The sequence below is a fragment of the Periophthalmus magnuspinnatus genome, chromosome 3 (assembly GCF_009829125.3).
Source record: "Periophthalmus magnuspinnatus isolate fPerMag1 chromosome 3, fPerMag1.2.pri, whole genome shotgun sequence".
NCBI classification, from domain to species: Eukaryota; Metazoa; Chordata; class Actinopteri; order Gobiiformes; family Gobiidae; genus Periophthalmus; species Periophthalmus magnuspinnatus.
Genome location: NC_047128.1, coordinates 15,568,912 through 15,596,019, shown reverse-complemented (window position 1 = coordinate 15,596,019; position 27,108 = coordinate 15,568,912). Strand labels below are relative to the sequence as shown.

The following is a 27,108-nucleotide window of genomic DNA, read 5'->3' as shown; positions in this document are numbered from 1 at the left end:
TTCAGCTTTAAAATTCTGAAATATTTAGTTCAGGGTCCACTCTGTGTCCTGATCTAGTCCTGGTTGTGATATGTTTTTATCCTGGTTTAGTCCTAGTTTAGTTCTGGTTTAGTCCTGGTTGAGTTCCTGTTTTGAGTCTAGTAGTTTTCCTCGGTTCCCTCGTGCACGCTGCAGCATCTCTCTCTCTTCCTCGCTCTCCCCTCGTGCCCGCGCTCCCTCCTCGTGCCCGCGCGCTCCCTCCTCGTGCCCGCGCGCTCCCTCCTCGTGCCCGCACCTCTCCTCGTGCCCGCTCGCAGTGCTGGTGCTGAGGCTGTGTGTTTTGACGCAGCAGCGGCAGAAGCGGCGGCACGGAGCGGCCCTGCGCGGAACCTGCGGGGAACCAGCGCCGTTTCTCCCGCGCCTCGACTCTCCCCCGGTGAGTACCCGACCTCCCCTGCACCCTCTACCTCAGCACCCCGTCCTCCTCTGCATCACCGAGCCTCGCGCTTTGCTCCGTCACTCGCGTCGGTTCCGTGCGGCCTGCGGTAGAGCGCGCCCGGCCTCGCCCACGGTCACACGGCGCAGAGGAGAACAGGTCGCGTCACGTCGGGGTTTTGTCGCGGTTTTATGGTCTAGGCCCCCTTCTCGTGTCCCTGCTAAGCCTTGTCTCACTCCCAGAGACCTGGGGATTTATTTGACATCGAAATCTGTTTACTAGCTATTGGTGTCCAGAATCCTCCTAAACATTCTGACAGATATAATACAGATAATATAGACTTTACTTATTTCAAACAGGCTGTAGGCTAGGATACTGTTCAACCTTTTAAAACCATCCCCTGGTCAGTGGCCATACCCTGGTGATCACCCAAACCCAGATGTGACCTGGTTTAGTCCTGGTTTAGTCCTGGTTTAGTCCTGGTTTAGCCCTGGTTTAATCCTGGTTTAGTCTTGGTTTAGGACTGGTTTAATCCTGGTTTTAGTCTTGTTTTAGTCCAGGTTTAGTTCTGGTTTAATCTTGGTTTAGCCCTGGTTTAGTCCTGGTTTAATCCTGGTTTAGTTCTGGTTTAATCTTGGTTTAGCCCTGGTTTAGTCCTGGTTTAGCCCTGGTTTAATCCTGGTTTAGTTCTGGTTTAATCTTGGTTTAGCCCTGGTTTAATCCTGGTTTAGCCCTGGTTTAATCCTGGTTTAGCCCTGGTTTAATCCTGGTTCAGATCTGGTTTAGTCCTGGTTTAGCCCTGGTTTAATCCTGGTTTAGTTCTGGTTTAATCTTGGTTTAGCCCTGGTTTAATCCTGGTTTAGTTCTGGTTTAATCTTGGTTTAGCCCTGGTTTAATCCTGGTTTAGCCCTGGTTTAATCCTGGTTTAGCCCTGGTTTAATCCTGGTTCAGATCTGGTTTAGTCCTGGTTTAGCCCTGGTTTAATCCTGGTTTAGCCCTGGTTTAATCCTGGTTTAGCCCTGGTTTAGTCCTGGTTTAGCCCTGGTTTAATCCTGGTTTAGTTCTGGTTTAATCTTGGTTTAGCCCTGGTTTAATCCTGGTTTAGCCCTGGTTTAATCCTGGTTTAGCCCTGGTTTAATCCTGGTTCAGCCCTGGTTTAATCCTGGTTTAGCCCTGGTTTAATCCTGGTTTAGCCCTGGTTTAATCCTGGTTTAGTCCTGTTTCAGTCCTGATTCAGACATGGATGAGTTTGCAGATTTGTCTGGTGTTGGGAGTTTAAATTAAAACATGGACCCTGTTCTGCTGGAGAAAGAGGCCTCTTAAAGGAGAAGCTCAAATCTCTGAGTTTGGAACAAAACAAAAAGATCAAAATGAGTTTCACTGTTTAGGGTCAGATTAAAGGTCCTATATGACACAAAACTGACCCTTGTGAGGTTTAAGCCATGATATAATGTTGTTAACTCATCAAAAACATACCTGTTTCATTCACACATGTTTGAGTAGCACTTTATCGTTTGTCTGTTCCACCTTGTGATGTCATTTAGTGGTAGTTTCAAAGTAAACAGCTACTTTTCACCTTTAGTTCAGTAAAGATGAGTAATACCAGGGCTGAAAGCATTTGGATGATTTCAGCTCTCTAGGGAAGGTGGAGCACTCCCAGTATTACCACATGACATCACAAGGTGGAACAGAGCGTTTTCTGTTTAAGAGAAAGGGATGAGAAAAGGGATGACCTCTGCAGCGAAAGGTGTCTCTAACACTTGTGCATGTATTTCTCACAGTATGGGGACTAAACTCTGCACACTCTCACATCATAGGGACCTGCCTCCTACGGGACAAGGTTAAGGTTATGGTTTAGGTTAAGGTTTGGGTTTAGGTTGAGGTTAGGTGTGTCCTTCACATCTGAGCTCTTATTTTTGTCATCTCAGAGCTGAGTGCTGCTGCATGAATGGAGTGACTCTGCAAAGACTGAAATGTGACCCAGAGCAAGGGAATCCAACCCTCAACTCCTCAACAGCTGGAGTCTAAATCAAACTTTATTCTAGTTGTTAGCTGATTATGTCATTTCCGGGTCCAGAAACTTCACAGCTGGTTTCTAGCTTTCTTTCTTTTTCATCACACAGACAGTTACCTTTCAGAAGTGTATGTTTATCCATATAAACATATCCAACTGTATCAAATATGTAAATAATATAGTAATAATCCATCATAACAGGATTACCAATGTATCTGCTGGTCACAGCTAACTAGGGCTGGGTGATATGAGAAAAAAAGAATCACAATTTTTTCCTCCATATTAATTGATCTTGATCTTTGAGTCGATCTTCTTCCATCTTGTTGAAAACATACACAGGTGACTTTCTGCATATGGAGCAGGCCGTCAGTGTCATTACAGTTTTTTTTTATTTCGTCTTGACTAGTAATTCCAGAGAAATGTGCACCTAGCGTTCGGAATTAGTTTGTACAATATATTAATCCTGAAAGCATACATGCGTTACTGCTAACGGCAGACACACGTGCAATGTCTGTGCGCTAAATTAGGTCTCAAGTTTGACTCATAAATGCTGAGACAATATTCATTTCCTTTCCGTAACTTGGATTATAATGATTAGAATCACCAGAGGAGTGAAAAGAGCGGAAAAAGGTGAGGAGCTGTGGCTGGATCAGAGAGAGGGGGAGGACACGTGAGCAGACTTAAAGAGACTGTGGCCCTGACGCTAATATTTCATCTAAACCAGGAGCGGCACCACGTACTGAGAGTGTTTGCCTTATCCTCGAGATCAACCAGAGTTTAGATTGCGATCTTTCGATGCTTAGATTTTTAGCACAGCCCTACTGCTAATGCTAGCTTAGCCTAGCCTAGCTTCTTACCTTGACCTCCCTTGTACACTTTCTGTCACAGTTATAAACATTGTTCCATATTTAAAACCTCGTTTGCTTTAAACGACTCAATCTCTTTTTAACATGAGACGTGTCATCACTAAAACAAGACGTTGTGAAACATGTTCATTGTTGGCTGATGGATCTGGAGCTGACATCACACTTAACAGCTCTATAGTGCATATTTGATGAGCGTTAGTTCCTCCTCCTGTAGTGTTGTCACGATACTACATTTTCAAACTTGACTTCGATACTTCAATACTAAAAAACGATTGTACCACAATAATAATAACAGAGACTTTCTTTAGACAATAGACTGTAGTTTTCAACATTAAATGGTAGTACTTTCTTTTATATTACCATAGCCTTATATCTGTGTAATCCCTCAGTCGTCCAGGTAGGGTCCATAGTGCTTCATGGGTGTATACTAGTCTATGTGTCTTATACTTGTTCTGATACAGCTCAAGATCATTGTAAAGCTATTCAGGAAGGGTTCATTTCTGTCCTGTTAATGTCAATTTTTTAATCTTAATACTTGCTCAAATGAGTATCTAGTTGTGATATTAGTTTTAGTATTGATTAGTATTTTATTTTCCATACTTTTGACAACACTATTCTCCTGTAGGTTGTGCAGGTCCTGTAGGACTTGACTCCTCAGACTTCCTGCTGATTTGTCCCAAATTTGGACTTTTTACAATTGACGAGTTCACATCTTTCCCCACTGTGACAATAACAGATGGAGTGAGACAGACCTAAAACAGTGACTTATAGTACCTCTGTGGATCTGATTTATTGTCACTGACCTTTCGATGCTTCCCTGGCAAATCCAGACTGACGCCTCTCTGTATTTTTTTATACAGATTAATATCAGTCTGGTCCCCACTCCCTCCACTATGTCTCGAGGCAGAATCAAACGCGATCGTCCAATCAGATGTGTTTATTTTCATCCAACACATGTGAAACTCATTGGACACCCATCATTTACAAACAAAATGACATTTCTCTCACCTCAGATTAACAGCTTAGTGCTTCACTCATTGATTCTGCATAAATCCTCCATGTTTTTATTCCCTTGTGATATTTTTGACCTTTCTTTTTTCCTCGTAAGCAGCCATATTTGTTATCGTACGGACGGACCATGTGTGTCCCTGATTGGCTAATGCATCTGTCATTCACACCCATCTGAACTCTGGGAGATTCACCAGCGAACAGACTCACATCAGTATTCAAGAAATGTGTGTTCTGGATCTCAACCATTTTTGACAGTTATTGCCATAAATATATGTCAAATGTATAGAAATTGTACTGGATACACAAAAAGCTGCCCTGTCCATAGCATCAATGAGTTCAGATGATTTTTTTAATTAACCACTAAAGTGAACATTTTACTTGAAAGTGAATAGTACAGGCCAATTGTTTGATCCATAGTTTTAAGCATAGATGAGATCTCACCAAGTGATTGTAGCCTAATAATATTTAATAATATTTATAATATTTTTGGGGGATGGTATCGTGTCAATGGCATATATTAGTTTCAAAATGATCGCAATATTGCACTTCAAAATTATTGTGTTATTGTAACAGGCCTACACACACAGAAAGGCCAGGAAGTCAGACAAGGGACCCTCTTGCTGTGATGCGATGGTGCTTGCCACAGCTGTTTAAATGAAGGGCATACATAGTAGGAGGAGCAGAGGAAAAGCAAAGAAGGCAGAGGAGAGAAGCAGAGGAGAAGCAGAGGAGAAGCAGAGGAGGAGCAGAGGAGCAGCGGAGGAGCAGCAGAGGAGGTTCAGTCTGTGTGTATTAGACTCGGACATATTAGAGGCGCCTGACAAATCGCTCAGTCAGCACAGACTGGGAAATATCTCTGCAGCAACATGACACTCCTCTGCACCACTTGTGTCAGATGCCCTCCCATCCTCCTGTATCCCTGTATGTTAGAGATGCCCTTCCTGTGTGTCAGATCCCCTCCCATTCTCCTTTAACCCTGTGTGTCAGATGGCCTCTCATTCCCCTATATCCCTCGGTCAGATGCCCTCCCATTCTCCTACATCCCTCTTTCCGCCCCTCATTTGTGAAATATCAATACCTATTTTTAAAAAGTTCCATCTCAGCTTTAGTCTCGGCGCCGCTAGTATCTGACATCTGATTGGAGGATTATTTTATTGCATTGTTTTTATTCGCCGAGAGTCTGCAGCTGTGCCTCCTATGCCCTAAAATAACTCCCATTTAAAACCATTATGTAACAATTAAAGAGCTTTTACTCTGAGGAGGAACATGATACAGAGGAGGAACAGCAAATATATGGTCCAGAACAGGGACAATGCTGCAGAGGAGGGCAGTGGTACAGAGAAGGAGAGTGAATATATGGTATAGAGGAGGAACAGTGAATATATGGTACAGGGGAGGGACAGTGGTACAGAGGAGGGCAGTGAATATATGGCCCAGAGCAGGGACAGTGCTGCAAAGGAGGGTAATGGTACAGAGGAGTGTGAATATATGGTATAGAGGAGGGCAGTGAATAGATGGTATAAAGGAGTAAAGTGAATATAATACAGAGGAGGATGTGAGAACTGTCGTCATGGCGACAGACTGAGGTCATGTGACCACAAATATGAATGAGTCATCACTGTTGCATCATCGGAGCCCCTTTCCCATTCACAAAAAAAACAAAAAACAAAAACAAAAAAGCAACCAAGACTAAACCAGGGCTAAACCCGGACTAAATCGGAACTAAACCAGGATTGGCCCAGGACTGAACTAGGATTAAACCAGGACGATAAAACCAGAAGGACTGAACCAGGACTAAATCAGGACTCAACTGGACTAAGTCCTGACTTAACTCTGTTCTAATGTGATGAAATGTCTCGCAGTGGCGCTTTAACCCTGTTCTAATGTAGTATCCTTCTCAGAAACATCCCTGAAGCTGTGTTTTGTTTCATTCATCCATGTTTTACATGTTTCAGTAATGCTGCACTTTTAGTCTGTTTCCCTCTGTACAGCTCACAACACTCTGTTACACCTGCTGATGTCATCAGGTGGAAGGGCTTCTCTGTGTTTTTAAAGTCTGTTCTCCTTTTTGGCCTCACACAGATATTGTTACTCTCTGAGACGAAAGTGCCTCCTGTTTTTAGCGTGATAGAAACAGCTTCACTCCTCAGTGCTCTATGCACCCTCTGCTGGTGGTTTGTGTGCACTGTCAGCAGTTTTCCATATTTCCAATATCTTTAAGTTATAAATGTGTCACATCAGGAGTCAAATCATGATGCATATCATTGTATAATCCCCTGTATCATCTCATTGGCTCATGTTTTGGAGAGATTGTAAAACCAGGTGTCATTTTAATCCAATAAAATGAGAGGTCACAGTTCAGTCCCGCCTATCGCTGCTTCTGATTGGTCAATCTGCTCCTGTTTAATTCCTAAAGACAAAACTTTGTAGCTTTTCTTTTCACTTTACAGCTCTGTGTTCACACTGCACTGTGAATGCAGTAGACACAGCTTCAGACTTAAGCCTCAGTCTGCACAGCAATAACACAAATTTGTATATTTTCCTTTGTAGGGTGGGCAACCTGCTTATCTTGGATTACATTATTTTGCCTGGAATGTTCTTCAGTATGGCATCAATTAAATTAAATTATAGGTGTAATACCATGAAAAACCTGCATTCTTACAAAGAGCAGTCTCTCCACAGATGGAGCCTCATTTATAAAACTTTAAGTGGAATTATGACTAAAAGTACATGTACAGACAGAATAGAAACTCAAACTCACTCACGCCACATCTCTCTGAGCTCAGATCTACCTCTGCACTCATCTTTGAAAGCCCCAACACCAAAAGCTTAGAGTTTTTGGACCAGACTGTGTCATGTTAAGTTGTATTTTTATCGATCACAAACTTAACATGGAGATGTATGTATGTAACATTTTTGTACACATGCCTTATAAATGAGACCCCTGACACATCGCTTACGAATGAGACCTGACAGAAGAGTTTAATGCCGTACTCTGAAACATTTCATGGGAAGACAAACCGTTGGGGGACCCTGCAACAGAAAAGTTACATAGACTGCTCATACAGAACACATTTATTGAGGTACTACTGCACTCAGGTTTATCAAAATCATATAATCTCATACAAATCTATAGAATTTGTCCCAAATACAATTACCAGCTCTGCTCCCAGAGAGGCCGGAACCCTAATTCTAGTCCTGGGATAGTCCTATCGTAGACTGTTTTGCTCCTGGTACAGACCTGGTTGAAGTCCTGGTTCAGTCCTTTTTTTTGTTCTGAATTAGACCTGGTTTAGACCCGGTTTAGTGATGGTTTAGATATGGTTTAGACATGGTTTAGACTGGTTTAGACATAGCTTAGGCCTGGTTTAGACCCAGTTTAGATTTTATGTAATCCTGGTTTAGACCTGGTCTAGACATTGTTTAGTTCTGATTTAGACCTGGTTTAGACCCAGGTTAGACCTGGTTTAGACTTGGTTTAGTCCTGGTTTAAACCTGGTTTAGACCTGGTTTAGACCTGGTTTAGACCTGGTTTAGTCCTGGTTTAGACCTAGTTTAGACCTGGTTTAGCCCTGGTTTAGACCTGGCTTAGACCTGGTTTAGACCTGGTTTAGACCTGGTTTAGACCTGGCTTAGACCTGGCTTAGACCTGGTTTAGATGTAGTTTAGCCCTGGTGGTGAGAGGGGGGCGTGGTGCAGTGAAATGGTGCATTGCGTCGGACTGAGACTGGGTCAGTGGAACAGCTGATCGTCTCCACGGCAACAGCCAATCACAGCACAGATCTGAGTAGGACACATGGAGAAAAGGAGGGAGGAAAGGAGACGAGGAGAGAGGAAAAAGACAAGAAGGGAGGAGGACCTTGTTAAGACCTGGTTCAAACCTTGTTTAGACCTGGTTTAGTCCTGGTTCATTCCAAGTTTAGACCTAGTTTAGTCCTGGTTTAGACCTGGTTTACACCTGGTTTACACCTGGTTTAGACATGGTTCATTCCTGGTTTAGACCTGGAATAGACCTGGTTCAGTCCTGATTTAGTCCTGGTTTCACGCCTGTGTGAGATTTCCCCCCGTAAATCATTTGTGTAACACTTCCAAGAGTGGCAGCCAATAATCAATCAATACTTAATAACTGAAGAATGAAACAAGAAACAACACAGCCAGAGACCACCACAGCACCCACTAAAATCTGCTAACCATGTAGTTTAGATCTATAGAAACATGTTCTAAAACACAGGTGTCAAACTCAAATGTGGCCCTCCACATCATTTTATGTGGCCCTCGACAGGGTACATTAAAAGATATGATGGTCTTAAAATGTCATTTTATCAGGAGATGCATAGTTACACAGCCATATTTTTACATCTGGCAAAATGCATACACAATATGTGTAACTTGAATAAGTAATAAATACAGAAACAGTCCATTAACAAATTAAAACGTAGTTTGATTTATTTTACATCTGGCCCTTTGAGAGCAGCCATTTTGCTGATGTGGCCCTTGGCGAAAATGTGTTTGACACCCCTGTTCTAAAATGTCTGATGTGTCAGATGCCCTTTCTGTGTGTCAGGTGCCCTTCCTGTCTCTCCATGAGGACTTATTCTGCATAAAAACATCTAACACTGTAGTTTAGATCTGTACAAACATGTTCTGAAATGTGATTCTTTTATTAGTTTGTCATTTCAGATTTCAGTCTTTTTGTCAGTTCTTCTGGATGTGTTTAAAATATGAGCTTTGAACAGAATCCTGTTATTAAAATATAAATCACAAATCTAACCACAATCACAATGTTTGTAAAAAAAAAAAATGGTTCAGCCCAGTTTAAGGTTAATTCATCTATATAATTGTGGGTTTCTTTTGTTCTCAGGTCAGAGGTCTCTGTCGTTCCGCAGTGATGTCCTGGAGACTGTGGTTTTAGTCAATCCATCAGAGGAGTCTGCCCACAGAGAGGTGAGAGAGGGGGTCAGAGGAGAAGGTGCAGAAGAGGGGAGGGGAGAGAGAGGTACAGAGGGGGAGGGGAGGAAAGGAAGAGTGAAAAGGGTAAAGGAGGAGAGGGGAGAGACGGGTACAGAGGAGGAGGGGATTTCGTGGAGGAGAGATAAGAAAGGAGTAACAAGGGTTAGAGGAGCAGTGTATGCAGAGGAGAAAGTTAAAGGAGCAGAGGATGCATAGGAGAGAGTCAGAGAAGCAGAGGAGCAAAGGGTGCAAAGGCTGACTGTGTGTTCTTACAGGTGCGCTCTCTGCTTACTGACGCCTCCCGGTGGAAGCTTCTGGTGCTGAGCGGACAGAGCTCAGAGCGAGGACAGGTGCAGCTACAGACAGGTGCCATAGGGGGGAGGAGCCTCAGGGCGGTCCTACACTCAGCAGAGGTCAGTACTGCTAATGATACTACTGCTACTGCTACTACTGACACAGCATCTATGTTTTGAGTTTTGCCTTAAATCAGACTTATTCTACAACATGTACTTTTAACCATATTATAGTTTTTTCGTTCTCACTGGCCCTCTGAAGTTGTATTTGGAGTGATTTATGCATGTTTGAGTAACCTTTATCCTCCTGTATTCAAGACTTCATTGCTCCGATCTACTCTCATTGTCACCTCCACTGGCACATACCCACTGTGACGTACACGCTTCCTTCTCCAGTTTTATTTTCTTAATCGGTGATACACCTAGGATTTGGCAACATTGCGTTGTCATTTTGGTGCAAATGAAAAAAATCCTCAGCTCTCAAATGTGATGTGCAGCTATCCATAGGAGTAACCGCCAGCATGCGGCGATTTGTTTACGGCTCCCATTGAGCACTGTAGTTTTCTAACGCAGAATTCAGTGGACTTGTTTCTTTTATTAAGTTGTTTTAGATCAATATTGTCACTTAAATTGTGAAAATGATAATATAATGATCCACAGGTGTCATAGATTATAACTATAGAGCAGACACAAGCACAATAGGTTTGCTGAATTATAACAAACATTTAATCAGCCCTCTTTCCCTCCCTCTTTCTCCTCCCTCTCTTCACCCCCTCTGTCTCCCCTCCCCTCTCCTTCCCTTCTCCCCCTTCTTATCTCTCTCTCTGCCAGGTCTCTGAGGTTCTGTCTGAATCCTCTACTCCTGTTAAACTCTTCGTCTCTGCTCCTTCTGACCCTGAGTGGTCTTCCCTCCTCCAGAATACCGATCCTCTCTCTTCTTACGTGGAATTCCGCCTCATTCCTGACTCACCCTCACCTCAGACCACAGACATGGACGGAGTGAGCGAATTCACAGAATATGTCTCGGAAACGGTTGACGTTCCTTCTCCATTTGAGCTCCTGGAACCTCCAAACTCAGGCGGCTTCCTGAAGCTGTCCAAACCATGCTGCTACATCTTCCCCGGTGGCCGTGGTGACTCTGCGCTCTTTGCGGTAAACGGTTTTAACATTTTGGTGGATGGCGGCTCCGATCGGAAATCCTGCTTCTGGAAACTGGTGCGTCACTTGGACCGGATCGACTCGGTGCTCCTCACACACATCGGAGCTGACAACCTCCCAGGAATAAACGGTCTGTTCCAGAGAAAGATTGCAGAGAAAGAGGAGGAGGAGAAGAACCAGGGGAACAATGGGGACTGGACCAAGAACCTTATCTCTCCGGAGCTTGGCATCGTCTTCTTCAATGTCCCAGAGAAGCTACGTGCTGCGGAGTCAGCACTAAAGGCTAAACGTAGCATAGAGGAGGCATCGCTAACGCTGCAGTATCTGAACAAGCTCGGAATCACACCAGAACCACTACACCGCGTCGTCAGCAACACCATCGAACCAATCACGCTTTTCCACAAACTGGGAGTGGGAAAACTGGACATGTACGTTCTGAACCCGGTGAAGGAGAGTAAAGAGATGCAGTTTCTGATGCAGAAGTGGGCGGGGAACAGTAAGGCTAAAACCGGGATCACGCTGGCCAATGGGAAAGAGGCTGAGATATCTGTGCCGTATCTGACTTCGGTTACGGCACTCATTGTCTGGATTCCACACAAACCCACGGAAAAGATCGTTCGAGTTCTCTTCCCTGGAAACGCGCCACAAAACAAAATCTTTGAAGGTTTGGAGAAGCTCAAACATCTGGACTTCCTGCGATTCCCGGTGGCAACGCAAAAAGACATCGCAACTGGCGCTCCTCCTCCAATTCTAAAACAAACAAAGATGCGTTCCAGGACAGACAGTAAGGAGAGCCTGAAGTCTTCACCAAAACCGAAACCGAAGAAGGATTCGACGAGCCATGAGGACGAGAAGGAAGTGAAGCCAGAGATCACCAAGGAAAACAAAGTCGAGAAGAAGGACAAACCCAGCACCAAAGCGAGTAAACAAAAGAAGAACACAGAGGTTGAGAAGAGCAAGATTGCCAAAGAAAAAAGCGATAAGAAAAGAGACGAAGAGAAGCAGAAAAAAGACGAAGAGAAGCCAAAAAAGAAGGATGACGACAAGAACAAGAAGGACAAAGAGGAGAAGAAAGACAAGGTGAAGAAAGAAGTGAAAAAGAAAGTGAAAGACGAGAAGAAACCGGAGCTTCGGAAAATCACCAAACCTGACCTGAAACCGCTCACTCCGGAGGTGAGGAAGACCCTGCACAAGGCAAAGACTCAGGCCAAACCCAAAACTGACAAAAACAAAACCACAAAGGAGGATGAGAAGAAGGTGATCAAAAAGAAGAAAAAAGTGACAGAGGAGGTGCAGAAAGTGATGGAGGTGACTGTTGATCGGTCTGTCGTCTCATCACCCGAAGATCTGACACAAGACTTTGAGGCGCTGAAGCAGGAGGAGGGTAAAATATCCACCACGGAGAGTTCTAAAATGGAGATGAAGGAGGAGAGAGAGGAGAAGAAGGAGCAGAGAAATGAAGAAGAGATGAAGGAGGAGAAGAGAGAAGAGAAGAGAGAGGAGAGAAGGGAGGACAAGTTTGTGAAGAAGAGTGAAAGTTCAGAAGATGAGGATGTGATTGAGAAAGCGGAGGTGGAGGGCACAGAGGAGGCAGAACTGCTCAAAGGCAAAACTGAGGAGAAGGAGCTGAAGTCTGAGCAGTTTTCCTACATTCAAGATGAAACTATTCCGGGTTATTCTGAAACAGAGCAGACGATCTCGGATGAGGAAGAGATCCATGAGGAGACGGAGGACCGAATTCTGAGTTACGATGTGGGAGATGTGTGTGTTCCTGACATTCCAGGAAGCTTCGACTCGATCCATGGCGTTAAAGAGCTGAAGGATGCCAAACCCAAAGCATTCCCATTTCAGGAGGCAGAACTAGCACCATATCCTGTGGTCATCTCTGCCCCATTAGCAGAGGAGGAACACGTTTCCTCGGCAACGTCAATCACAGAATACGATAAACTCTCATCCTTTGCGACAGAGGACCAATCGTACATCGTGGCAACGCAGCAAACAGAAACAAACAACCAGCTCGCCAAATCTGCACTCGCTAAAGACTACTTACACTCTGCTGGCACCATCTCGCCCACTTCCTCTTTGGAAGATGACAAATGTTTCAAGTCTCCCTCATCAGACGAGCCTGTGGTACCAGAGATGGACACCAGGGGACGAGAGGAGGAGGAGGAGGAGGAGGAGGAAGACGAAACTCCAAACGTGGACATTCCTCTGGGAAAACTACAGGAAGGATACGAATTGAAAACCAAACAGGAGCAGGAGGCGAAACCAGCAATGACTCCCAAATCCGTGGAGGAGGAGGGATTCTTGCCTAAATCGCAAAAAGACGAAAAGCACGAAATATTTACCACAAAAACTGAAAAACTTGATGATTTCTCATTCAAACTGGATAAAGACGTCACTGTAAAGAGCAGTTTCGCTGTAAAACCATCAGAACCCAAAACATTTACAACAAAAGTACCAGAGAAAGATGAATGTTTCTCTCCAGAATTAGACGATTTCCCGCCTAAACCAAAAGAAGAAAGTTTAGCATCAAAATTAGATACAGAAGCTAGTTTGAAGAAAGATGATATCACAGTAAAACAGGACAAAGATGTGTTCAAACCTGGTTCTCCTCCAAAACCCGATGAATTTATATCAAAATCTAAAGATGAGAAAGAGAAAGTAGATGATTTTTCAGAAAAACTTGATCAGACCAAACCAATCTCTCCTTCTGTGTCTCCTCCGAAGTACGAAGTAGAGCAAAGTTTCCCTCCTAAACAACATGACATAGTAGAGAAGACGGATATTTTGAAACCGTCTGTGTCACCAGAGCCAAGTTTACCTCCAAAATTAGACGAATTTAAACCGAAACAAGACAAAGAGGACACAGCAAAACCCTCCTCTCCTCCTAAATATGAACTAGAGCAAGGTTTCACACAAAAATTTGATGATTTTAAACAATCTGAAAGAGAAGAAATAGCAATATCGGCTTCACCCCCGAAATATGAAGCTGTAGAGAAGGTGGACATTTTGAAACTGTCTTCTCCCAAACAACCAGAGCCAAGTTTTACGCCCAAATTTGATGATTTTAAACCAAAACAGGAAAAAGAAGACATTTTGAAATCCACCTCTCCTCCTAAATATGAACTAGAGCAAAGTTTTACACAGAAATTAGATGATTTTAAAACCAAATCTGAAAAAGAAGACATTTTGAAACCTTCATCTCCTAATCAAGTAGACACAACTTTCCCAACGAAAACAGAAGATTTTAAACCAAAACAAGAAAAAGAGGATACAGCCAAACCAGAGTCCCCCCCTAAATATGAACCGATACTAAGTTTCCCCACGAAATTTGAAGATTTTAAACCAAAAGAGGAATTTTCAAAGCCGGATTCTCCTACATTTGAAGATTTGAAACCAAAAGACGATTTTTCAAAGCCGGATTCTCCTAAATTTGACGTACAACAACAAAAAGTGCCAGATTTTGCTTCCAAACCTCAACAGGAAGTGGGTTTTCCTCCTGAATCTTCTCTGAAAACTGAATCCAAACCCAAATCTCCGGTTTCTCCTTTAATTCCGAGTTTGGACCTGAGACGTGACAGTGATGATCACTGCTTGAGCCCAGACGACAGCACAGTTAAACTCGCCTCTCCCACCGATGAAAAACCATTTGGCAAAATCGAAACAGAGAAAGGTGAAAAGTCTGTCACCATCTCCGAAAACACGTCATACATTGGAACGTTTGAAGCTTCTGGAGAGTCGGAGGAGGAGGAGGAGGAGGAGGAGGAAGAAGAAGAGGAGGAATACTACGACAAAAAGGAGCTGCAGCCGACTGTGAAAGCCAAACTCATGGAGGCAAAAGAGGGATGTTTCCTAGACGATGATTTCAGCGGAAAGAAAGAAAAAACACAGAAATATTCAGACGAGGAAGACGAGAAAAAAGATGATGTTGTCGAGAGTGAAAACAAAAAAGATGATGAGAAAAGCGTTCACTTTGGAGCATGTGATTTTCCAGAGAAAGAGAAAAAGACTGAGCTGTACATGCGGCAAGACACGCCGTACGTACACGGAAAAACCTTCAGCTACAGCTCCATGGAATCCGACACGTTCAGGCAAGAATCTGACGAAAAATCTGATGCGAAGAAAGACGACAACAAAGACTATGAGGAGGTGAGAGTGAGAAGCTTCCCATCCATGGCCGATAGACCCGAGTTGTCCGCAACATCGCTTAGTTCAGACAAAACCGAAAAATTCCAGCAAAGTTTGGAAGTGGATTTACGGAAATTAACTGCAAAAGATGAAGAAGATTACGATGATGTAGAGACAGAATCTGATGAAGAGGAGACAGACGATGACACAGAGGAGGAGGACGTGGAGAAAGGAGCAAAAGAAATGTCAGAAAAAGAAGTGAAAAGTGAATGCAAAAGTGACTACAAAAGTCCCTCTCCGACTGGATTTGATCCGAGCCGACCTGAGTTTATCCTTTCATTTGCAGGATATGGATACAACAGCCAGGGAAGAGTAAAAACAGAGGAAAAAACTGACAAGAACAAAGAGAAAGATGAGAAAATATCTGATGATAAAGGTTTAATCGGAAAAGTGGAAGTTACAAGTAAAAGTGAAGTGTCTCTAAAGCAGGAAACTCAACCCAAAGAAACCACAAAACCTGATGTGACGAATAAAACTACTGTGTCACCAACATCAGACCAAACCAAAGACGAGTCAAAGGACAAAAGTGCAGTGCAAATTTCAACAAAATCTGAAATCTCTGCCACATCTGAAAAAGACAAACTAGAAACATTTAAAGATAGTTCATCAGAGAAGACGAGCAAAGACCATAAAGATTTCAGTGTTGGAGCTGCAGAACAAATGGTTGAGCAAAAATCTGACCCAGGATTTTCAAGTCATAGCAGTTTCTCCTCCACGTTTGAATATTCCTACAAAGAATTGACAGATAAGAAAGACGAGAGTAGCGCTAGAGAGATTGAGAAATGTTTTGATAAAGATGTTGTCAAACCAGCTGAAGTGGGTAAACCGTTAGAAAAAGACGACAAGGAAAAGGTTGAATTTGGACTCAAAGAAACCGAGAAAGTGTCTGATTTTGGTCAATTTTCAACAAATAAATTTGAAATGAAAGATTTTGGCTTTTCACAAGACAAAAAAGATATTGAAACCAAACCAGATGGTAGTGAAAAATGTTCCATCTCCTCTGGCTTCACCACTTCATCTTTACCTTTTGACTTTGACAAGAAGTCTCAAGAAAAAGATGATTTTGAGGCTGAGTTCCACAAGCAGAAGACACCAGAGACTTTGAGCAAAACTACATTGGATTCGAGTTTCCCGTATCCTTCCAGCACCGCATACTCTTCGTCCTCCGCATACAGCTACTCCTCCTCTACCTCCGGCTCCCTCTCCATGACGACAAGCCGACAGTTTGCCGAAGAGTTGGAGACCCCTGCCTCCGATTCACCTACGTCGGAACGCGTGAAAGACGACTATTTGGAAGTTTTGGAAGAGACAAAATCCTCCATGCAAATTGCTCAGCCTGGGAAGGAGATGCAGGGGAAATCTGAGTGCTTCTACAAACCAGAAAAGACGGAAGAATTTGGCCTGTACACGTCGGAATCCTCCAAAGAGAAATTTGGCATGCCGTCAATGGAAAGCAGCGGATTTGGAGCAACATCTAAATCGAAAATAGGAGAATACGGACTTTACACTGCAGACGTATCGCAGGAAAAATATGGGGGATTCCCTAAATTTACGGCCGATGAGTTACAGAAGGAGAAAGATACACTTAAAGAACAATATGGACAGTTCGGAGCAGCTGCAAAAGATTTTGGAGCTAAAGAATCTTCACAGGAAAAAAGTGGAATTTCATACACAGAAATGAAAGCGGAAGGATTTGTTCAGATCTCCACAGAAAAGGAAGCGGCAAGTGCAGCCCTGTTTGGAATCACGTCATCTCCAAGGCCCGAAACAGAAGGAAAGCACTATTTTGAGGAGACGGACACGAGCGAGGAGGAAGAGGAGGAGGCTGAAGACGCATATATGAGAGAGATCATCCACAAAACCAGTCCAGGAGCAGTGAAAGAAACCACCATGAGCACAGAAAAGATTGGACTCAGCTCCTCTAAAACCACAGAACCAACGAAACCAGATCCCAAAGAGCTAAAGACATCTGCAGGGTTCGAGTGGGAGATGAAGTCCAAGTCTGGGATGATGGTTCCCGGAGACTCACCTCCTCATTATCGACAGGAGTTTGAGGAGGAGGTGGAGATGGAGCCGGAGCATCCCGCCAGACCTCTGTCCCTGTCCAAAACAGAGGGAGGCTCATCGTATGTCAGTGCACAGAAAGCATCACCTCCAAGTTACAGCGACCACCAATCCCCCTCATATTTCACCTCAGACATCCCTCAGAGCAAACAGGAGCTGAGTCTAAGCTTTGGGGAAAAGAAGGACCCCACTAATAGTGCAGAGTATTTCGGTCGTCATGACAGCGATGATGAGGAGTGTAAGCTGGGGGCGGCATCCAGTCGGAAGTCACCCGGATACTCGGCAAAACACGACCTCTCACCCTCCTTCATCAACCCGAGCATGAGGTCATTTGTGAGCGACGATGAAGATGAGGAGGAAGAGGAGGAGGGGCCAGCAAGCATCAAGACGCCACAGGTGGGTGGAGTCCAACATGTCAGATTACACTACAAAAAAACATGAATACGGAATATTTGGGATAGTTTTATGTGAATATTAGCATTTATAGTATTTATAGTGGACTCAGAGTTCATCAGTTGCTGTTTTGGGTTGTTTAAAATGGTGTACTTAAAGTCACAGTATGTAACTTTTAACAAAAAAATAGACAAAATTAAAAGCATGTTTTTTCCTCATTTTGGATGTTTTTATTGCACTGACAAACATGTGTGCTTACTGTAAGTGGGCTTGCATCTCCACAAGCCTGACTCTTTTTTGGCCTGGAGGAGGGCTTCCTCCTGCTTGTTTCCATGGAAATGTTGTTTTTATTCCAAGGTATGGCATAAAATGTCTCTCTCCATGGAGAATGTTCAAAAGTATGGTTTTAACTTTGCATTTCTATGGAATCATGCAGGTGATGGGCCTCCTCCAGAAAGTTACATACTGTAACTTAAAATAGTTTACTTTTTAAGTTACAGTATGTAACTTAAAAAGTACATACTGTAGACATTTTGTGTCAGAGCTTCTTGCAGATGTCTGAGCGTAGATGACTACACTAAAGAGGAACACGCACTACACAAAGTCTTAAAATAGTTTACTTTTTTGACAATAATTGGAAATAAAAAGGCCCGTGCACCGTTCACATACTATGAAGAATGCAAGGGTCCAAGTCCTCAAGTGTATTAGAAACGTCATTATATATAACATATTGTAACATATATATAATGTTCAAATGCCATTAACTCCAGTCCTCTTTGCTAACTCTCAGGAACGTGGGTGTCTGCTAGCGAATGAGGATACGCCCCCCACGTCAGACGAATCGGGAAACTCTGATTCAAACGCGGAGTCAGAGGAAGAGGAGTACATTTCCGTGGAGAAGTCTCGGAGCTATGATCCTCCTCCAGTGTCCAGATCCGACATGTCCCCAAGACCCCCCCACCCCGATGTCTGCATGGTCGACCCTGACTCCTGCCCCCCTGAAACAGAGCTCAAGAAGCTTGGAGCTGACGACGACAAGGCCAAAGCCATCAAGGTATCTGTAGGATATTGGTGTTTTTTTGTAGAATGTGATGATGTTATACTCCCAGATGGGGTCAGAGCATAGTCTGTATAAAGAAGTGGACTAAGTGAGTGTGATGTTACCCACAGCATTCGGCTCCAAATGAAGCTCGTCGAGGCTAGCAGTTATAGGGGTGAATTTGGAGCCAAGTTTTATACTTGGAATTCCGACTGTTAAGTGTCATAGCAAACAAAGAGCTGATCTGGAGTGAGGCTGTTGAAGGTAAAGTCCCACACCGCTGATTTGGCAGAAGGTGGGCATTTAGCAACTTTGTCAATTAAACCTTTTGCTAATGCTGGTGGGAGCAATCTTTGGAAAAGAAGGTGCCCAATTTTTCTGTTATTAATGTTCATATCTTGATTTAGAGACAAAATTGTGAAATAAAAACGCCAGGATCATGTAGAGCGGATTAATACCAACATTTTGAGGTCAGAATGATGAGCCTGACAGCAGCAGTTATAGAGAGTTTTTTAAATAGAAAGTGAATTGGCAGTTAAACTTTTCAAACGCGGATGTTTTGATGCAGATGTCCTTTATTTTACATTTTGATGGTTCAAAACTGAAAATACATACCTTTCCTAAACTGTATGTCGTTTTCAGAAGAAGAAGCTGACGAAGGGATCAGGGAAGTCCAGCTCATCTCCAGCGCGGCGTAAGAAGTCACCGATGCCTCGTGCAACCTCCACCAAGAAGAAAGATCTAGAAAAGAGCTCACGGGCCTCAAGAACCTCAGACAGAGACGACGAAATGTCCCGGGCCTCCTCCACCCTCAACAAGAACAAAACTAGTAAGAACCAAACCAGGACTGAACCAGGAATGAACCTGAACTGAACCAGGACTGAACTAGGACTGAACCAGGACTAAACCAGGACTAAACCAGAACTAAACCTTGACTAAACCAGGACTAAAGCAGGACTAAGCCAGGACTAAACCAGAACTGAGCCAAGACTAACCCAGAACTAAGCCAGAACTAAAGCAAGACGCGCATTCACGACCAGAATTGTGTAGGCTCTGGACCCACACCAGGCCCAAAATATGGACCAGGAAGTGGGACTAAACCAGGACTAAACCAGTACTGAACCAGGACTAAACTAACTCTAATACAGGACTAAGCCAGGACTAAACCAGGTCTAAACCAGCACTAAATCAGGACTAAACCAGGACTAAACCAGGACAAAACCAGGACTAAAGCAGGACTAAAACAGGACTAAACCAGGATTAAACCTGGTCCAAACCAGGACAGAACCAGGGCTAAACCAGGACTAAATCAGTAAGGAACAAATGCAAAGAACTACCACAAATTAGGTTAAGAATTAGAGTTCAAATAAGAATCACAGGCCATCCTCTTAACTGAACTCTGAAGATTTTTGAGTTCATAAACTCGGGTGACCCCACAGAGAGCGGGGAGGGGGAGAAGGGGGAGGGAAAGAGGGAGAGAGAGAGAGAGGGAGAGAGAGAGTGAAGGGGAGAGAGACATAGAGGAGAAAAAAGAGAGAAGAGAGATGGAACGAAAGAGAGGCAGAGAGAGAGAGGGAGGGAGGAGAGAGAGTACAGACAGAGAGATAGAGAGAGAACAGAGAGAGAAAGAGAGAGTGAGCTGCTTAAGGAGGAACCAGGGCGACTCTCAGAGGAGGATATTTATAGAACTATTCAGATCCAGTGAGGTGAGAAACGGCTTTAGACCAGACATGGACCCAGACTAGACCAGAGCCAGGACTGAAACCAAATCAGAATTAGCATATCTCCTGCCAAATCTGTCTTCAATAAATCAAATCTAAAAACCCTTTAAGAAAATATAGTAAATATCACAGTAACTCTTATTGACCCCATGGCAAAATGTGTCGCCCATAGACTGTATAAAGAAGAGTGTGATATCACCCATATCGTTCAGCTCCAGTAAAATGAAGCCATTCGAGGCTAGTAGTTATAGGGGTGAATTTGGAGCCGAGTTCCATATTTGGAATTCCACCCACAAGTATCATAGCAACCAAAGAGCCTATCTGGAGCAAGGCTGTAGAGGCCCCTTCCCACTTACACCGCTGGTTTAGCAGGGAGTGGGCTCCTAGCAACGCTATCAAGTGGGAGTGACCTCGGGGAAAGAAGGCACCTGATTTTTTTGTTATTAATGTACATATCTTGTTTTACGGACACAATAGTGAAATAAAAATACAAGACGATATAGAGTGGGTTAATATGAACATTTTAAGAACAAAATGACAAGCCAGTTATGGAGAGAGGGGTGTCAGTTCCTCAATAGAAAATTAATTGGAGCCAGAATCGGTTTCAACTTTAGCTAGTGGGTTAGCTACAGTTGAAACCAGAAGCTTACATACTCTATATAAAAAGACACATATGCTTTTTTTCTCACTGTCTGACATGAAATATGACTAAACTTTTCCTGTTTTAGGCCAATTACGATTACCAGAATTATTACTATTACTAATTAAAACTATTACTAAATGCCAGAATGATGAGAGAAGATTTTTTCATTACTTTTTTTAAAGTCAGAAGTTTACATACAGTAAGATTACTATGTGTTTAAACAATTTGTGGAAAACCCAGATGATGACATCACAAGCTTTTGATAGGTTTATTGGCAACATTTGAGTTAATTAGTGACACACCTGTGGATATATTTGAAAACACACCTGTAACACACTGCTTCTTTGTGTAACATCATGGGGAAGTCAAAAGAGTCAATTCAAGATATCAGGAAGAGAATTGTGGACTTGGACAAGTCTGGTTCATCCTTGGGTCAATTTCCACATGCCTAAAGATGCCACATTCATCTGTTCAAACAATTATACACAAGTGTAAACACCATGGGAATGACCAGTCATCATACCACTCTAAAGGGGATGGGTTCTGAGTCTCAGAGATGAAAGTGCTTTGGTCTGAAATGTGCATATCAACCCAAGAACAAAAACAAAAGACCTTGTGAAGATGCTGCTGAAGTTGGTAACAGTGTGTCAATATCCACAGTGAAACGAGTAGTGTACCAGCATGGGCTGAAAGGACACTGCCAGGAAGAAGCCATTACTCCAAAAGAAACATAAAAATATTACAGTTTGTAAATGCACACAGGGACAGAGACCTTCATTTTTAGAGACATGTCCTATTGTCTGACGAAATTAAATTGACTATAATAAACACTGTTATGTTCAGAGGAAAAGGGGGGAAGCTTGCAAGTCTGAGAACACCATCCCAACTGTGAAATACGGGGGTCATGTTGTAGGGTTATTTTGCTGCAGGAGGTACTGGTGCACTTCACAAAATAGATAGCATTAAGGCAGTGGTTCTTAACCTTGTTGGAGGTACTGAACCCCACCAGTTTCATATGCACATTTATCGAACCCTTCTTTATTGAAAAATAAAATATAATTTTTTTCAAATTCAAGACATATGTATGTTTTACTGGTGCACAAAATGAACCGTGCATTAACATCACTGTGTTCAAAGAATAAAACCAATACAATGCGTGAACTCACAACAAATTACATACATACTTTTTTTTTTTTTAAGACATGACCTTTTTAATACTACCACACTGAAATTATTAAAATTTTTAACCTTATGTATTCCAATAATGAACTTATTGTATTTATGCTATTTATTATTTTTAACATTTTAACACACACCTATCACCTAATTTCCATCAGGCTAGAATAATAATGAATATTTACTGCAAATCAGTGACTTCTGCTGTTGCCTTTGAGAGACCAGTTCAGAAATGCATGGGTTCACCTTGGCAAGTGCCACTCTCATGTCATTTTCACAGCAAAGTCTTTCTTTTCTTCGTTTTTATGCCATTCGAACGGCTCATTTAAGTCGGGCGGGTACTTCAATAGGCACATCAAAGGGTCCATTTGTTGAACTGGGACACGGCCAGTGTCTGGAGACGCTCGTAGTCCACGAATCATATGAGTCGGGTGCGTGTCTTGGCCTCCGCCGAACCCCTGAGACTGACTCACCAAACCCCTAGGGTTCGATCGAACCCAGGTTAAGAACCACTGAATTAAGGGGAAAAAACATTATGTGGAAATACTGAGGCAACATCTCAAGACATCAGCCAGGAAGTTAAAGCTTAGGTGAAGATGGGTCTTCCAAATAGACAATGACCCAAAGCATTCTGTCAAACTGGTTACAAAGTCACTTAAGAATAACAAAGTCAATGTTTTGAAGTGGCCACCACAAAGCTCTGATCCCAATCATATTGGAAATGTATGGGAGATCTGGAAAGGCATGTGCGAGCAAGGCGGCTTACAAACTTGATTACACCACTTCTGTGAGGAGGAAAGGGCCAAAAATTCCTGCCAACTATTGTGAGAAGCTTGTGGGAGTATATTCAAAATGTCTGACCCAAGTCATACAATTTAAAAGCAATGGTAACAAATATCAATGAAATGAAACTTCTGACTTTGAAGAAAGTAATTGTCATTATTCTGGCATTTAGAAAATATAAATAATTTTGGTAATCCTAATTGTCCTAAAACAGGAAAAGTTTAGTCTAATTCCAAGTCAAACAGTGTAGGAAAAAAAGCATATTTGTCTTCTGGTTTCAACCGTATGTCCATTTATATATACACAGTCTATAGTTTTGCCCTACTACAGATATATTGTATAAGCAGTTCTTCAGGTTTGTACTGTCTGTATAGATACAGCATTTCATTGTCAGGCCCACAGCATGTCTCTTTATGTCTCCTTATATCTCCACGAGTTTCACAAGTTTGGACTTAAATCTGCAAAGTCCATTATCTCCTTCCCTCTGCCTATGTGTATTCATCTGCCCCTGCTCCCCCTCCCTCTCTGATCCAGCTGCAGCTCCTCAGCTTTTCTCTTCTTTCTCTCCTCTGATGCTTCTTATCATTGTAATCTAAGTTACAGAAAGTCATTATATCGGATGCGTTTCTGTCAATAGGTAACGCATGCATTTAGGCTTTATAAATTTTTATAAACTCATTCCAAACTTTAATTGTGTATTTCTCAAGATTTTTTGGTCCTATCAACACAAAATAAAAAAAAACTGTAGTGACCCTGACACCCTGCTCTTTGTGACTGAAGTCATGTCTGTGTTTTCAAAAAGATGGAAGAAGATCTCAGTGCTCCATCTCTGGTCCCACTCTCTCACTGTCTCCTGTCCTCTTTCAGGTTCTCAGCGCTCCATCTCTGGCCCCGCTCTCGGGTCTGGACCTGGTTCTGGGTTCCCGGTTTACGTGGACTTGGCTTACGTCCCAAACCACTGCAGCGCCAAGAACGTGGACCAGGAGTTCTTCAGACGTGTGCGGGCATCGTACTACGTAGTGAGTGGTAACGACTCTGCCAGTGGAGAACCCAGCCGTGGAGTCCTGGATGCTCTGCTGGAGGCCAAGGCCAGTTGGGGCTCCAACCTGCAGGTGAGGGGGTGGAGCCAGACTTTGCAGCTGAGGGGGCGGGGCCAGAGCTGCAGGTGAGGGGACCAATGATATATTATAGGACCAGATACAACATGGGTTCTGTTTGATCTTTTAACCGTTACACTGTCATCAGTGTAACAGTCAGTGACAAACACGTCTGTAGTTGTATTTTGTTTCATTTACAATTGTTTCATTAATCCAGTTATCAAAAGTTGACTTCTCTAAGCCTGTCTTTCTTGCTGTTCTCCTTTAGGTGACATTGATCCCCACCCATGATACAGACGTGACACGTGATTGGTACCAGCAGAGTCACCAGGTCCAAACCGACCTCAACGTAATGGTCCTGGCCTCCAGCTCCACTGTGGTCATGCAGGATGAGAGCTTCCCTGCCTGCAAGATCGAATTCTAGAGATGTCTAATACCAGAATATACAAGAAACTACTAGAACACAGAGGAACCTATAGATGAGAGCTTTCCCACCTGCAAGATCGAGTTCTAGAGATATCTCCTTCCCAAATCAAAAAGGACCAACAGGAACCTACAGGAGAATACAATAACATACAGATGAGAGCTTTCCTGCCTGCAAGATTGAGTTCTAGAGCGACCCAGGACATACAAGAACCTAAAACAGACATCAAGAACACTGGAGACATTGCAGGAACCTAAAAGAACCTTCTTCTAACGCAGACCCTTTTCCACCGAACCTGTTCTGGTTCTGGACAGGTTCTGTTACAAACATACTGCTGCTAGAGCTGAGAGGTGGTTCTGAGTCAGCACCAGGAAAAGCTGGGCCAGAAATGAGAAGCAGACATAAAAAATACATATTGTAGAAGGTAACAATAAGTCAGTCTGAGTCAAAATACAGCAAAACTCACATGGGGCAAAAACGACCAAAAGCAAGCTGTTAGCTAATAAACAGTAAGTCGCTATGGTACTAAACACTAGCCCTTATTTAGTGTAAAAATAAGCTAGCAGCTAGCAGCCCAGAACCAGATCAGAACCAGCACATTGGTGGAAAAGAAAAAACAGAACAGACAACCACCTACAAAAACCTACAGGAACCTAAAAGAACGGAGTCTACTGATGAGAGCTTCCCCAGCTGCAGGATGGAGTTGTAGTCCTGAATAAACCCATTCACTAAACTGAAACTGGACTGTTTCGCATCAGAACATGAACTTTGCTGTCTACAAAAGATTAAAACCAACCTTCAAAAAAACTTCACCAGAACTGGAGAAGTAAGGTCTGAAAAGTACCCAAGTAAATGCAATTTAATACCACCCACTTCTTTAAGCCATTCTGGACCTCCAGCTGCGAGGACTCTACCAGACCATGGACCCAGGATTGGACTCAGACCTGAAACTGGATTGGACTAAAGTTTATCAAACAAAGACCAATGCTCTTCTGCAGTGAGACCAAAATCCTGCCTTTGACTTCACCGGATTGGGCCAAATGGGATAGAATAAGACCGGCTCAAACTAACCGGACTAGACCAACCGGATCAAACTAGACCGGATCAAATCAGACTAAACCAGACCTGACCAAACTGGGCCAGATGGGCTGATCCTGCACTGGACTAGACCCTGGTCCTACAAATATATAAATACATTCTGTCAAAGAGCTGAAGTCTGAGTCCACACTGGTTCATTTAAACCTGGTCTGTAGATTAGCCTGTTTTAGATTCGCCGGGTTTAGAATAGCCTGGTTTAGTTAATCCTGGTTTAGTTCTGTTGTTTACTTTGTGTATATTTTTAAGGATAACTTTTAAAATATAAATAATAGGATTTGGCAAGCATCATCTTCACACTGTATTGATCTAACTCTATGTGCGAAATCAGCAAATAAAACACTGACATAAATCAATCATAGGTTTCGCTTTAGTCCAGGTTTAGTCCTGGTTTAGTCCTGGTTTACTTCTTGCTTTGACCTGAGAGTCTTATTTTGGTCTTGTTTTAGTTCTAGTTAAGTCCCAGTTTAATGCCTAAAGAGCTGAATTAAACTTAATCTTTGTTTTAGATCTAGTTACGTCACATTTTAGCTTTTAGTTTCTTCCTATTGTATACATTTACTCAATTCTTCTTGGTTGCAAAAAGTCGCATATTCATAAAAATGTGAATAGTAAATCAAGTTACTGTGAAACCAGTGTGGATTCGGACTGAACTGGACCGAACCGGACTGACCCAAACTGGACTCTTTTGTAATGCGTCCTCCATCTTTGTTTTTTTTCTTTAATGTTTTGCTTCTGGTGTTTGAGAAAAGCACAAGACGTTTCTGCCCGGCAACAGATGACATCACTATGACATCACTATTATTATCATTATTATTATTATTCTATTATGATTTTCTGCTGATGATGTAATTAATCCAACAGGATGTTTTTTTGCTTTTCTGTAAACGGGCTCGGACACAGGGACAGTTAAAGGGACTGTTTTAGTTTTAAATATTACATAAAATATAACTATATAATTACTTACGTCTGGATATAGTGAGGCTGGGCCAAATACACTTAATTTTATTTGATGTTTGAGGAGAGAATGTGTTGGTTTGAAATAAGATTCATGCTAAAAAATATTATAAAAATGATTTATTTTTGCGTTGTCATTAAGAGAAGAGAGATGAGCTGCTGTGCATGAAGCATGAGACACTTTACATTTCTGAGACTTACGCTTTGACAATGCTGCATCAGATGCCCGCCCACCTTTCTGTGTGTCAGGTGCCCTCCCAGTGTGTCAGATGCCCTCCCATCCTCCTGTATCCCTGTGTCAAATGCCCTCCTGTGTCAGATGCCTTCCTACTCTCCATTATACCTGTGTATCAGATACCCTCCCTGCGTGTCAGATACACGCCCTAGGTATACGATGCTTTCCTCGTGTATCAGATACACTTCCTGTGTGTCAGAACCCCTCCCCATGTGTCAGATGCCCTCCCGTCACACATGTCTCTTGGGTGACTCTGGCCCTGTTGTCCTCTGTGGCCGAGCCCTCTTTGGGTGTATCTCTGCTTCGTACAGATTTGGTTTGTTCCATGTACTCGAGTACTCTGCGTTAGATTAGCCGTGTGTCGTGGTCTGCGCAGTGTCACCCGTTCCTCGGCACTTTCTGCACCCTAACTCCTACGCCCTAACTCCTACGCCCTTCTTTCCTCCCTCCTTACTTCCTAGTTGCTTCCTTCTTTCCTTCCTTGCCTCCTTCCTTGTCTCCTATAGTCTAATATTATAACGAATGTAATCATAGCAACGCCTTTCATCTTAAACGAATATTAAAACATATGAATGAGTCTAAA

The 27,108-nt window shown here is 42.9% G+C and overlaps 1 protein-coding gene across 1 annotated transcript; it reads left to right on the top strand.

The window, feature by feature from the left end:
* Nucleotides 1–298: 298 nt before the first annotated feature.
* map1aa (microtubule-associated protein 1Aa) lies at nucleotides 299–27,108 on the top strand. Its single transcript, XM_055231656.1, has 8 exons — nucleotides 299–415; nucleotides 9,168–9,250; nucleotides 9,532–9,669; nucleotides 10,381–17,358; nucleotides 18,146–18,409; nucleotides 19,037–19,223; nucleotides 23,585–23,829; nucleotides 24,083–27,108. The coding sequence occupies exons 4-8, from the start codon at nucleotides 10,540–10,542 to the stop codon at nucleotides 24,236–24,238; spliced, it is 7,671 nt and encodes a 2,556-aa protein (XP_055087631.1). The 5' UTR covers nucleotides 299–415; nucleotides 9,168–9,250; nucleotides 9,532–9,669; nucleotides 10,381–10,539; the 3' UTR covers nucleotides 24,239–27,108.